The following is a 14,055-nucleotide window of genomic DNA, read 5'->3' as shown; positions in this document are numbered from 1 at the left end:
TGTGGCCTTGTTCTTTTTTTTTCAGGATTGTTTTGGCTGTTTGGAGTCTTTTGTGATTACATACAAATCTGATGATTTTTTAATTTTATTTCTTTTAAAAATGCTATTGGGCTTTTGATGGGGATTGCATTAAATCTCTATATTGCTTTGGGTAATATGACCATTCTAATTATGTTGATTCTTCCAATTCATGAACATGGACTCTTTCCATTTCTTCGAGTCTTTTTCAGTTTCTTTTAATGTTGTCTTCCATTTTTCAGTGTTTAGGTCCTTCACATCATCTATTAATTTATGTCTAGGTATTTTATTTTTTTTGTTGCAATTGCAAAAGGAAGTGTATTTTTCATTTCTTTTTCTGAAATTTCATTGTTAGTGCATAGGAATGCAGTGGATATTTGTACATTGATTTTGTATCCTTCATCTTTATTGTATTTGTTTATTATTTCTACTATATTTTTGGTGGAGTCTTTAGAGTTTTCTATGTTAACAATCATGTCATCTGCAAAAAGTGACAATTTGGCTTCTTTATTTCCAATTTGGATGCCTTTTATTTCATTCTCTTGCTTAATTCCTCTGGCTAGGACTTCCAATACTGTGTTGAATAACAGTGGTGATAGGGGACATCCCTGTCTTATTTCAGATTTTAGAGGAAAAAACTTTCTGTTTTTCATCACTAAGTATGATACTACCTGAAGGTTTGTCATATATGGCCTTGATTATATTGAGGTACTTTCCTTCTGTACACATTTTATTAAGTGTTTTAATTATGACTGAATGTTGTGTCTTGTCAAGTCCTTTTTCTGCACCTATGGATATGATCGTATGATTTTATTCTCTGTTCTGTTTATGTGGTTTGTAACATTGATGTATTTGTGTATGTTGAACCATCCTTGCATCCCTGGAATGAACCCCACTTGGTTGCAATGTATAATCTTTTTAATGTATTGTTGTATTCAATTTGCTAGTATTTTGTTTAGGATTTTTGCATCTGTATTCATCAGAGACATTGGTTTGTAGTTTTGTTTTTTGTGTGTCATGCTTGCCAGGTTTTGGTATCAGGGAAATGTTGGCCTCATTAAATTAGTTAGAAAGTATTGCCTCTTCTTCAATTTTTGGAAGAGTTTGAGAAGGACAGGTGTTAAATCATCTTTGAATGTTTGGTAGAATTTACTAGTGAAGCCATCTGGTCCTGGACTTTTGCTTTTGGGGAGGTTTTGGATGAATGTTTCAATTTTCTTACTGTTGATCAATCTATAGATTTTCAAGTTCTTTGTGATTCAGCCTAGGAAGGCTATATATTTTTAAGAACTTGTCCTTCTAAGTTATTGAATTTCATGGCATATAATCCTTCGTAATATTCTTGGATAATTTTTTGTATTTCTGTGTTATCTGTTATAACTGCTCTTTTATTTCTGATTTTGTTTGTATCTTTTCTCTTTTTTCCTTAGTGAGTCTAGACAGAGGTTTTTCAATTTTATTAATATGTTTAAAGAACCAGATCTTTGTTGTATTAATTTTTTTCTCTTCTCTTTTCCTTTTCTATTTCATTTAATTCTGCTCTAATTTTTATTCTTCCCTTCCTTCTGCTGACTTTGGGTTTCATTTGTTCTTTTTCTATCAATAGTTCTTTAAGATTAATGTTAGGTTGTTTATTTGGGATTTTACTTGTTTTTGAGATAAGCCTGTAATTATATAAATGTTCCTGTTAAACTGCTTTGCGATGTCCCAATAATTTTGATACAAAGTATTTTCATTCTCATTTGTTTCTATGTGTCTGTTGATCTCTCCTTTTATTTCTTTTGTCACCCAGTTGTTCTGTAATAGTATGTTGTTTAACCTCCACCTAGTTTTGGTTTTTCCTGTTTCCCCCCCGCCCCCCCCCCCCCCCCCCCCGCCCCCAGTTGGATCTCTGGTTTCACAGCATTGTGGTTGGAGAATATGCTTGGTGTGATAGACCACATATTGGGACACAAAACTAGCCTCAGCAAATTCAGTCTGATTTATTTCACTTAGCATAATACCTTCTAGGTTCATCCATGTTGTTGCAAATGGCAAGATCTCATTCTTTTTTATGGCTAAATAACATTTCCATTGTATATATGTTCCACATCTTCTTTATCCATTTGTCTTGATGTTGTTTCCATTCATTGACTACTGTAAATAATGCTGCAGTGAACATAAGGGTGCATATATCTCTTTGAATTAATATTTTGTATTTCTTTGCATAAATACCCATGAATTAATATTTTGTGTTTCTTTGGATAAATACCCAGAAGTGAAATTACTGGGTCATAAGGTAGTGATATTTTTTAATTTTTTACGAACCCCCATATTGTTTTCCATAATAGCTGCACCAATTTGCAATCCCATCAACAGCACAGGAGGGTCCCCTTTTGTCCTCATCCTCACCAGCAGTTGTTGTTTGTTGATTTATCGATTATATACATTCTGACAGGTGTGAGGTGATACCTCATTGTGATTTTCATTTGCATGTCCCTGATGATTAGTGATGTTCAGCATTTTTTCATGTTTCCATTGGCCATTTGTATGTCATCTTTGGAGTCATTTCTATTTGTGTCCTCTGCCAATTTTTAAATTGGATTGTTTGTTTTTCTGATGTTGAGCTGTTTAAGTTCTTTATATATTTTGGATATTAATCCCGTATCCTATGTATCATATGCAAATGTGTTCTCTCATTCAGTAGGTTGCCTTTTTTGTTGTTGATGGTTTCCTTGCATTTTCACAGAACTAGAACAAACAATCCTAAAATTTATATGGAACCACAAAAGATCCCAAATAGCCATGGCAATATTGAGAAAGAAGAACAAAGTTTAGAGGTATCATGCTACCTGATATCAAACTATACCACAAGGCTATAGTAATCCAAATAGCATAGTATGGTACTGGCATAAAAACAGACACATACATTAATGGAACAGAACAGAGCACCCAGAAATAAACCCACACCTATATGGTCAATTAGCGTAGGATGAAGCAAAAATATACAGTGGAGAAAGACAGTCTCTAAAATAAATGGTTTTGGGAAAACTGGCCATATATATGCCCAAAAAATGATATTAGACCACTTTCTTATATCATGTACATAAATAGACTCAAAATGTATTGGAGACTTAAATGTAAGATTTGAAACTGTAAAACTCCTTGAAGAAAACGTAGGCAATAAACTCTTTGACATTGGTCTTAATTTTTTTTTTTCTTTGAACATGTCTCCTAGGGCAAAGACAACAAAGCAAAAATAAACAAATGCGACTACATCAAACTAAAAAAGCTTCTGCACTGCAAAGGCTTAAAAATTAGTTATACAAATTCATTGAACCAGGCTTCCTTTATATTATTTTGTTAATCTAAATTTTTGACAAATGATCATTTAGACTAATTTGTCTAATTTGTTGCAGTTTTTGCACATTTAACATGGTATTGCAAAAAAAGATTACTGGACGAAATAAAAGGCTTTGCTTTTGGCTCTAATTTGATTAGTGACCCTGAGATCCCTGAGATGGTTATTTAACCTCTGTGACCTTTCTTTTTCTTTTTTCTTTTTGTTTGAAATAAGATGAATGGACTAAATCTTTTAGGTCCTAACATTTAGTGATTAATATACTTCTTATTCCTTCTTGCCTGTTACTCAGATAAGGAGTGCTTGTAATCATTTCCTTTATGCTGCTCTTCGTTAGCGTTTCAATATGGGGAGATTTGCTTTTTAGGTATATAACATATATGAGAAAAAATGCCCTATGAGTTGTTAGAAGAAATTCATGTACCTTTTATTTTTGTAAGCTTCCTCAGATGCACATTTTCATGCCATTTGCTGTAATAATTCCAGCTGAGTTTTCCTAGGTGAGTCTGGTTTTCACAAGATTACCTAATTTATTTACATAACTTATTCAGAGAACTTCCCATTTCTTATAAGCCATTTTTCTCACATGTCAAAAGTTAACAAATGCCCATTTTAATATTTCACACTGCCTCCCTTTCTCTATCTCATACCTTCCATCTCCCGATTATGTTTTATATCATCTTTTTAACATACAAATCGTTTATTTAGTAATTTTTTATGTATATTGTGTTTTGTATGCTTTGCTCTTTGGAAGGCAAACTTCACTCCTTTTTTAAAATCTGTTTTGTTCATTGATGTATCCTTGATAACTAGAACAGTGCCTGAAACACACTAGGTACTCAGTATGTGACTATTGATTGAGTAATTAATACCTGTAAGTGATTTAAGTATTTGTCTTTTCAAAGTTTTACCTCTCTTCGCTTTTACTTTAAACAAACATATTTATTAATATATCTTTGTATTTTTTCACATTGATATTGTGAATTTTACATCACGAATGATAATTTTATAATCTTGCTTTTCTTATATCTTCAGACATTTACACGTATTTCCTGGAGTGTTATGAAATTCTAAAAATATTCTCAAAGTTTATTTAAATTATTTATGAATATATACCATAGTAAAGGTGTGGAGGAAATGGATGTTGAAAAATCAAGCAAGCGATGAGAAAAATGCCCACTGCTAGAATAACTGTTGTCTGAGGTATTTCGATAATTTAATCATCACTTCGGCCTTCTCAGAGCCAGTGTTATTGAATTCATTTCTTCCTTTGAAAAGCAGATAAAATCACAGAGTTACATGAAACTTAGAGGTAATAAGAAATGAAGAGTAAGGGTAATTTGCATGTGTTTATGACTGTCTGGTTGCCTTAAATGACTGATCATAGTCAAACTTCTGCACTTTTTTTTCCCCCTTTGGACAGTGGGTAAGTCATTTTCAACAAATGTTAGGTAAGAATGAAATAGACGTATGATGTCTGTGTTTGCATGTGCTGTCTAGTGCCAGGTTAGCTGACGAGAGTCGAGTCATGGCGCTAGCCTGCTATTCACTCTAATTCCAGTTAGGAAAAATTCCTGGGTAGTATAGTAATACCTGCCCCATGAAAGCGTAATCAAATAAGTGGTTTGGAGGGAAAAGGGAAACTTCTTCTGGGACAGAAAGTCACCTAGGGCTTTCTTATGCCAAGCAGTAGTCACACAGTGTCCATTCCAAAGGAATGTCAATTACCTAAGGTAGAAAAACATCCAGAAAAACAGAAGTAATAAAAATTTTAAAAAATTTTTTAAAAAGTAAGTAACTCCCAAGACCACAGCAATTACTTAACCACGGCATCCAGAATAATTTAACCACATTAGAGTTTGTAGCCAGTGGTAAGTACTGAAAGCAACTCAGCATTCAAGAAGATGCCCACATGGCAGTAAAGAAACGTCTCTTTGTCCTTTATGTTTGGTTCCTGGATGCTTTATGAGAAGATCTGCTTGTGGGCCTTGTGTCCTTCGTGACTGGCCTGGCAGATTCTCTGTCATGGATTTTTACCAAACTTACCCCTTGGCTTCTTTTGCAGAATCTCTTTTTTTTCTGCCCAGCTTTCTTGAGGTATATTTGACAAATAAAATTGTCAGATATTTACAAATAAAATTATAAGATACCTCAACTTTATTGAGGTATAATTGACAATTTGTAAGATATTTAAAATTGTAAGATATTTATTGTAAGATATCTTGCAATAAAATTGTATGACTTGATACACATTGTGAAAGGATCTCTTTAATTAACAAATCCCTCTTATTAAAATTTAATCAATCCTTCTACTCTGTTCTTAATCAAGGCTTGGAAATTTGTGAACAAGTATTTTAGACCGCAAAGCAGACCTTGTTAAACATACTGAAAAAGAATAATTTAAAATCTTGTGAAAATATCCATAAGTACAAACCCAACCTTAGGGTTTATTTATTTATTTATTTATTTTTAATTTCTTTAAGGAGCAGTAGAATGTTTCTTAAGAAGTATTTCCATATACAGGACCGAGAATAAGTTGTAGCCTTATTGCCCTTTCTCTAATTGTTGTTCTTTTATTTCATTTATGCATTTTAAAAACTTTATCTCTTCTTAATTTCATGATTGTTACCCAATTTACTCAATTTAGTAAGATTTAATTTTTACAAGTTTTCTTACAAACGTGATTTTTCTTAAAATAAGATTTTCTTACAACTCTTGAAGACAACTTTTTAGGATTTAAGGATCATAGCTGCTTTCGTAGGCCAAAATCAAATATCTGAAAAGGTACCGTTTTTTGTTTAAATTGAGGTAAAATTGGCATTTAACGTTACATTAGTTTCAGGTGTACAAAATAATGATTCGATATTTGTATACATTGAGAAATGATCACTACATCAAGACTAGTTGTCTATCAATCATACATAGGTACAAAAAAATGTTTTTCTCGTAAAGAGGACTTTGAAGATCTATTCTCTCAGCAACTTTCAAGTAATCACTACAGTATCATTAACAGAAGTCACCATGCTATACGTTACATCCCCTTGACTTATTTATTTTATAACTAGAAGTTTGCACATTTTGAGTCCCTTCTCTCATTTCACACACAACCCCAACCACCTACCTGTTCTCTGTATCTGTTAAATTGGTTTGTTTTTTAGATTGTAAAATATGTGAGATCATTGAATATTTGTCCTTCTCTGTCTGACTTATTTCACTTAGTGTAATGCCTTCCACGTCTAAACATGTGGCAAATGGCAAGATATTATTCCTTTTTATGGCTGAATAGTATTTCTCTCTCTGTGTGTGTGTGTGTGTGTGTGTGTGTGTGTGTGTGTGAATAACATATTCTTTATTCATTCATCCATCGATGGACGCTTAGGTTGTTTCCATATCTTGGCTGTTATATATAAAGCTGCAGTGAACATGGGGGTGCGTATGTCTTTTCAAGCTAGTGTTTTCATTTTGTTCAAATAAATATCCAGAAGTGGGATTGCTGGATCCTATGGTGGTACTATTTTTAATTTTTTGAGGACCCTCCATTATTGTTTCCCATAGTGGTGCACCAATTTACATTTCTATCAACAGTGCACAAGGGTTCCCTTTTCTCCACATCTTCACCAGCATTTATTTCTTGTCTCTGATAATCCCTTCTAACAGGTGTGACGTGATTTCTCATTTTGGTTTTGATTTGCATTTCCTTTATGATTAATGACATTGAGCATGAAGTACCTGTTGGATAGCTGTGTATCATCTCTGGAAAAATGTCAATTTAGAGTCTCTTCCCATTTTTAATTGGATCACTTGGTTTGTTTGATTTTTTGCTGTTTAGTTGTGTCAATTCTTTATATATTTTGGACATTAACCTCTTATCAGATATATTATTTGCAGGTATTTCTCCCATTCACTAGATTGCCTTTTCATTTTATTGCTGATTTTCTTTGCTTTGCAGAAACCTTTTAGTTGGTGTAGTCCCATCTGTTTATTTTTGCTTTTGTTGCCATTGCTTTTGGTGTCAGAAACAAAAAAATCTTTGCCAAGACATATGTTAAAGAGCTTTTCCACCTATGTTTTCTTCTAGGAGTTTTATGATTTCAGGTCTTACATTCAAGTCTTTAATGCATTTTGAATTTGTTTTTGTGTGTGGTATAAGACAGTAGTCTGGTTTCATTCTTTTGCATGTGGCTGTCCAGTATTCCCAACATCATTTATTGAGGAGACTGTCCTTTTTCCATTATATGATTGTATTCTTGCCTTTTTTTGTTTATAACTTAATTGACCATATATGCATGGGTTTATATCTGGGTTCAGTGTTCTGTTCCATTGATCTACATATCTGTTTTTATGCCAATCCCATCCACTTTTAATTACTATAGTTTTGTAATTGAAAAGGCATCTTTAAAATCATCTAACCCAATACTTTTCTTTTATTGTTGAGGAACTGAGGTACCCAGAAAAGTTACTTGCCCAAGATTACAGTACTCCTTAGCACTGTGGGGAATGAGGACCAGGTCATCTAACTTCCAGTCTAATTTGTTTCCATCATGACTGATGGCCCCTTCTTTGTAGCTCATGGGCAGGATGTAGTGGGACTTTTTAGCTGCATTATTGTAATCTTCTAGTGGATCCTGGCCATATGAACTATATCTGTATTTCCGGGCGCACTTCTCTGCCTCTCCCCATTCACCTGGGAAGCTACTCCTCATCCTCTGATTATCGTGCACTTCATTCTCAATTTCACAGCATGGAAAAGAATTATCTCCAAATCAAGAAATAAACTCCCCACTTGCTGTTTGTTTCTCTATTTTAGAACCCCAGAACTGAAATATTAAGGATTATTGTTTGAAAGTAAATATACAAGTTTTATTCATTATTCATTCATTCCCTTCAAAGGTAATTTTCTGGCTTGTCCTTTGTGAAAAGTATGTTGTGACCTTTTAGTACCATGTTTCCCCGAAAATAAGACTTAGCCGGACAATCAGTTCTAATGCATCTTTTGGAGCAAAAATTAATATAAGACTCGGTATTATATATTATATTATATTGTATTGTATTGTATTGTATTGTATTGTATTGTATTATACTATACCCTGTCTTACAGTATAGTAAAATAAGACTGGGTCTTATATTAATTTTTGCTCCAAAAGATGCATTAGAGCTGATGGTCCGGCTAGGTCTTATTTTCAGGGAAACACAGTATTAATTAAGTGGATTTATTTGGTAAAGAATAATTTGGAAAAATCCCATAGTCCCAGGCAAACTGGAGCAGTTGATAATGCTAATAACTCTCTCTCTCTTTCTCTCTTTCTCTCTCTCTCTCTCTCTCTCTCTCTCTCTCTCTATATATATATATATATATATATATATATATATAAAATATGCACATACACACACAAAGACACACAAACTGTGTGTGTGTATAAAACGAGAAATCAGAAAAAAGTCTCATGTCAATAAATAAAACTACTTTTTGAAAAACTTTATTTTATTTCACCTCCTTTGAAATTTATCTTTTGTGTTTATGCTATATACTATGCTTTTGTGCTAATATATATGTATAACATAAAAAGATAAATATATACATACTGCATGTGCTTGCTGACAAAGATTTTTTTTTCTTTTTCTTTTCTACAGTTAAAGCCATTAAAATAATTTAGGGTTGATTGTCTTTCATAGTTGGGATTAAATTTATGTAAGGAGTATGGGTCAATGGATACATCATCAGATACATACATTTACATAGGACTTGGGGGTTAGCAAAAGATTTTGGTAAATGAGTAATGTGTTAAAACTTACAGAGACATTAAAAGTCTGTCACCATATTTGGGAAGCATCTTGGCATAAATCACTAACCGAAGATGTCAAATAGATACTCAGCATAGAGTAAGATAGCAAATTTCCAGCACCTTCCTTCCTTTAAAAAAAAAAAAAAAAAACTTTTTAAAGCTGGTGATAGAAACTACTTGTTTTTTGAGAACACAGTGCCTGTAGTAATATTCAGTGTGTATTTTTAAAAATGTGTTTTCTGTGTACTGGACATGTCTCTGTAACTGGTTCTTTTTTCTATTTTATGCTGCACTTTCTGTTAATAGATATTTTTACTTTAATAGATGTCTATTTAAAGGACCCCCCTCCCCCCACACACACACAATTTTAGACTTGTTGGGCATACACATAACACAAAAATACTGAAAGGCTTAGTCATAAGTTCTGCAGCTCTTTGGAATAGTATCTTATGGTTCTTCAGCATGCAGCCTCCCGTATCTGAGAGTGCGTGGGGGAATGAGGAGTGTCACTTCACGTCATGAATGATCTTGCTGATTTCATCCTTTCGTTATGCATTTGACAAGGGGGTTGCAGAGTTAGCTGCCTCGTGCTCAGTGAGACATTTGATCCTGGGATTGACTAACACCACCTTGTTTAGGTCAAAGGGAGGGTATAAGTGGCTCTGCCATTGTCATTAAGTGGCGTCCGGCAGGATGGCTGTACACGTACTAGTTGTGACCTCAGTTACCAAGGTACAGTCCTTCCTAAAATGGAGGCTTGTGTATTACAGCAAGAAGCTGCTATAGGAGACCAGGGAAGGGACAGCCTTTTAAGGAAATTTTCCTGAAAGACTTTTAGTGGAGGCTGGTGTAGCCGTATTGGTGTTCTCGGCATCCAGGAAGTATGTAGGGGTTGCGTATCAAACTGTATTGGTGGGGACTAGACCTAGGGCAAGTCAGTCAAGGCATCAGTGAGTGGTCAAGTTGGGCTGTAAGGGGAAAAAAAATCAAAAGATTTGTGCAAGTATCAATTACTTGGATTTTGTCTTGGAGTTAAAAATGTTATATACGTTGCAGAGCTAAAACGAAGTGACTGTGGCTAGGTGTGGTGGTTTTTATTTCTATTTTCCAAAAACCACTAGGACAATATCTAGCTTTCTATGTGTGTGTGTGGAGGGGGGAATACTGGCGTAACTGCTGTGAGAAAAAGTGGAATTAAAGCTGAAGTATGAATAACCCTGAAAATTAAAATAATATTCTCATCAAATCGCATCCCAAGCTATATGTCTTTAGATGGCTTTAGACATGTTTATACTAATGATTACTTTTGTTAAAGAGTTCTAAGTTCTCATTAAAGCTTGAGGGAAAGCTTGATATTTATTTGTATATTTTATTAACATGTGGTTTTAAAATATTCTTTTTACTAGAGATATGAATTGAATCGTTGCTTTATCTTTTAGTCATGTATTTCACTTTGTTAACTTGGTATTTTTTCTATAGTGAGATTTGGAGTAACTTAAAATAGTGGAAGGAAAACAGTTCAGGCAGTCCAAAGAAGTAAATACTGAATAAAATTTATCAGTGAACACAACAGAAGATTTTCACTCTCTTTTTTTTCTTTAAATTAAAGTTTATTGGGGCGACAATTGTTAGTAAAGTTACATAGATTTCAGGTGTACAATTCTGTAATACATTATCTATATCTCACATTGTGTGTTCACCACCCAGAGTCAGTTCTCTTTCCATCACCATACATTAGATCCCATTTACCCTCTTCTAGAGCCTCCCCTCCCCCCTTACCCTCTGGTAACCCCTAAGCTATTGTCTATGTCTATGAGCTTTTGTTCTTTCAGTTGTTTGTCTTGTTCTTTTGTTGTTTTCGATTTATATACCACATATCAGTGAAATCATATGGTTCTCTATTTTTGCTATCTGACTTATTTCGCTTAGCATTATAATCTCAAGATCCACCCACGTTGTCACAAATGGTCCTATTTCATCTTTTCTTATGGCAGAATAGTGTTCCATTGTGTATATATACCACAAGTTCTTTATCCATTCGTCTATCGAAGGACATTTTGGTTGTTTCCATGTCTTGGCCATCGTAAATAAAGCTGCAAAGAATTGGAGCACACTTGTCATTATGGATAAATGTTTTCAGATTTTTTTGGGTAGATACCCAGGAAAGGGATTGCTGGGTCATATGGTAATTCTATTCTTAAATTTTTGAGGAACATCCACACTGTCTTCCATACCTCTCCTACTAGTAATCAATGTGTAAAAAGTTTTAGTTTTGATGAAGTCCAGTTTATTTTTTTTTTTTGCCTGTGCTTTTGGTGTCATACTTAAGAAAACATAGCCAAATCTAAGGTCAAAAAGATTTCCCCCTCTATTTCATTCAAAGATTTTTATAGTTTTAGCTCTTTAATTTAGGTCTTTGATCTGTTTTGAATTCATTCCCCCAAACGAATTATTGAAAAGACCGTCCTTTCCACATTAGGTGTTCTTCCCATCCTTATTGAATATAAGTTGACCACATATGTAAGAATTTATTTTTCAGCTCTCTGTTCTATTCTATTTGTCTATTTGTCTGTCATCTCATGGCAGTACCACATTTTTTCTCTTCACTGACAGCCTTGGGAGAGAGAGGCAGAGTGCCTTCTGTGGAATAAGTATTTTCCTAGTTCACACATTGAAGGTGTCACCATCTGAGTGTTCTTTTTCTCCACTTTATATTAGGTTCCTCACACTGACCTTCTGCCATGCTTGGGGGCCCAGCATTCTTGCCTATACCTTGAGTACTATGCTAGCTGAAATCCAGGCTATAGGCTGCCACGAATAAACTTTGGCTGCAGCTCTCTTATCCTGAAGAACTGTATTTTCTCATCTTGTCTGACTTCTGTTTTGTCTTCCCAACTGCTAGTGAAAGCATGCTGTAAATACAAGTTTTTAATACAATATTGTGCATTTTCAAATGTTCTTTACCAGGAAGTGATTTTCTGTACATATCTAGTCCACCATATGAAACTTGAGAATATGACTTTTAAGAACAGTTTTGTAATCCATTCTTAATCATCTGCTTGCATATAATAGGAAATGATAATTTATGGTATTTACATAAATTTTTCTTAGCAACTTTTAATTATATTGTATGCTATTGTAATTTTCTATTTGACTGTTACGTTAACTGTATTGGCAATATCGATATAGTAACATGATTTTCTGGTTGCCAATATTATGAAGTGGTTAATATTTTGTATTTTGAAACAGTACATGCCCTTAAAAATGACTATACAAATCAAGATATAGAATAAATAACACTGCATTTTTGGGGAAGTTTCAGCTTGTGTAGGAGAGGTGCAATTCTTTGTCCATAGAAAATTGTACATCCAGTGTGGAGGTTCCTCAAAAAATTAGGAATAGAATTACTATATGATGATCCAGCAATTCCTCTCCTGGGTATTTACCCAAAAAATCTGAAAACATTTATGCATAAAGATATACATGCTCCAGTGTTCATTGCAGCTTTCTTTTTGGTGGCCAAGACATGGAAATAACCAAAGTGTGCTTCGATAGATGATTAGATAAAGAAGTTGTGGTATATATACACAATGGAATACTATTCTGCCATAAGAAAATACGAAATAGTGCCATTTGCGGCAAAATGGATGGATCTTGAAATTATTATGCTAAGAGAAATATGTCAGACAGAAAAAGTGGAGAACCATATGATTTCACTGATCTATAGTATATAAAACTGGAAACAGCAAAAGAACAAGACAAACAAATGAAGAAACAAAATCTCTTAGATACAGACAATAGTTTAGTGCTTACCAGAAGGTAAGTGGGGAGGAGGGTGGTAGATGAGGGTAAAGGGGATCAAATATATGGTGATGGAAGGAGAACTGACTCTGGGTGATGAACACACAATGTAATATATAAAGATGATACATTACAGAATTGTATACATGAAATCTATGTAACTTTACTAACAGTCGTCACCCTAATAAACTTTAATCAAAAAAAAAGGAAGAAAATTGTACACCTACTCTCTTATTTGAGAGAACATTTGTACTTTGTTAAGCACATTAATATAATAAATATCTTTCACCTTTTCCTTTCTCACTTTTACAGTCCATAATATTGATGTGATTAATTTTTTTTTTTTTTTTTTGTGCAGGTTTTCTTTAGGTGATGCTAGGAGGCCTCTTCATGAAACAGCGGTTTTGGTGGAAGATGTGGTACACACTCAGTTAATTAATCTGGTAAGGGCATGCATAATCTTATTTGATACCTCTCATCTGCATTCTGCTTATGTTGGGATTGCAACCCAACACTTTTTTTAAAAAGATTGTATTTACATTTGAAATTCTTTTTGTCAGCTTATTGACAAATATTTTATTATTTATTGACAAATATATCAACCTATAACAAAATTTCACCAGTTGGAATGCATAATTCAATGAGTTTTGACAACTTACTGTCATGTGACTATCAATACAATCATGATATAGAACATTTTCATTATCCAAAAAGTTCCCTTGTGCCACCTGTGTAAATCAGTTTTTACATCCACTCTTTGACCCCTGTTAACAGGTTTTCTAATCTGCTTTCTATTACTGTATAAGTAGAGGTTTCCCAGAACTCTTTCCATACCTTTTTTATTTTGAATTTTAGACTTACAGAAATATTGCACAAATAGTACAGAGAATTCCTAGATACCTCATTTTCCTCTATTAACATCTGACGTAACCGTAGTACAATTACCAAAACTGGGAAATAACATTGGTACAATACTATTAATAAAATTATCAACCTTATTTGAATTTCATCAGTTTTCCCATCAATGGTCCTTTTCTGCTCCAAGAGCCAATCTAGGATAAAACACTGTAATTAGTTGTCATGTCTTTGTCGTCTTCTCTGATATATGATAAT

The 14,055-nt window shown here is 33.7% G+C and overlaps 1 protein-coding gene across 1 annotated transcript in view; it reads left to right on the top strand.

Annotated features, from left to right (window-relative positions):
* The window catches only part of SUPT3H (SPT3 homolog, SAGA and STAGA complex component), a 443,570-nt gene that overhangs the window by 198,770 nt on the left and 230,745 nt on the right, over positions 1–14,055 (top strand). Inside the window, 1 exon segment of the mRNA XM_033100778.1 lies at positions 13,301–13,385. Coding sequence (XP_032956669.1) covers positions 13,301–13,385 — 85 coding nt within the window.

The sequence above is a fragment of the Rhinolophus ferrumequinum genome, chromosome 3, assembly GCF_004115265.2.
Source record: "Rhinolophus ferrumequinum isolate MPI-CBG mRhiFer1 chromosome 3, mRhiFer1_v1.p, whole genome shotgun sequence".
Taxonomy (NCBI): domain Eukaryota; kingdom Metazoa; phylum Chordata; class Mammalia; order Chiroptera; family Rhinolophidae; genus Rhinolophus; species Rhinolophus ferrumequinum.
The sequence above is the reverse complement of the archived record's forward strand: the minus strand, read 5'-3'. Positions and strand labels throughout refer to the sequence as shown.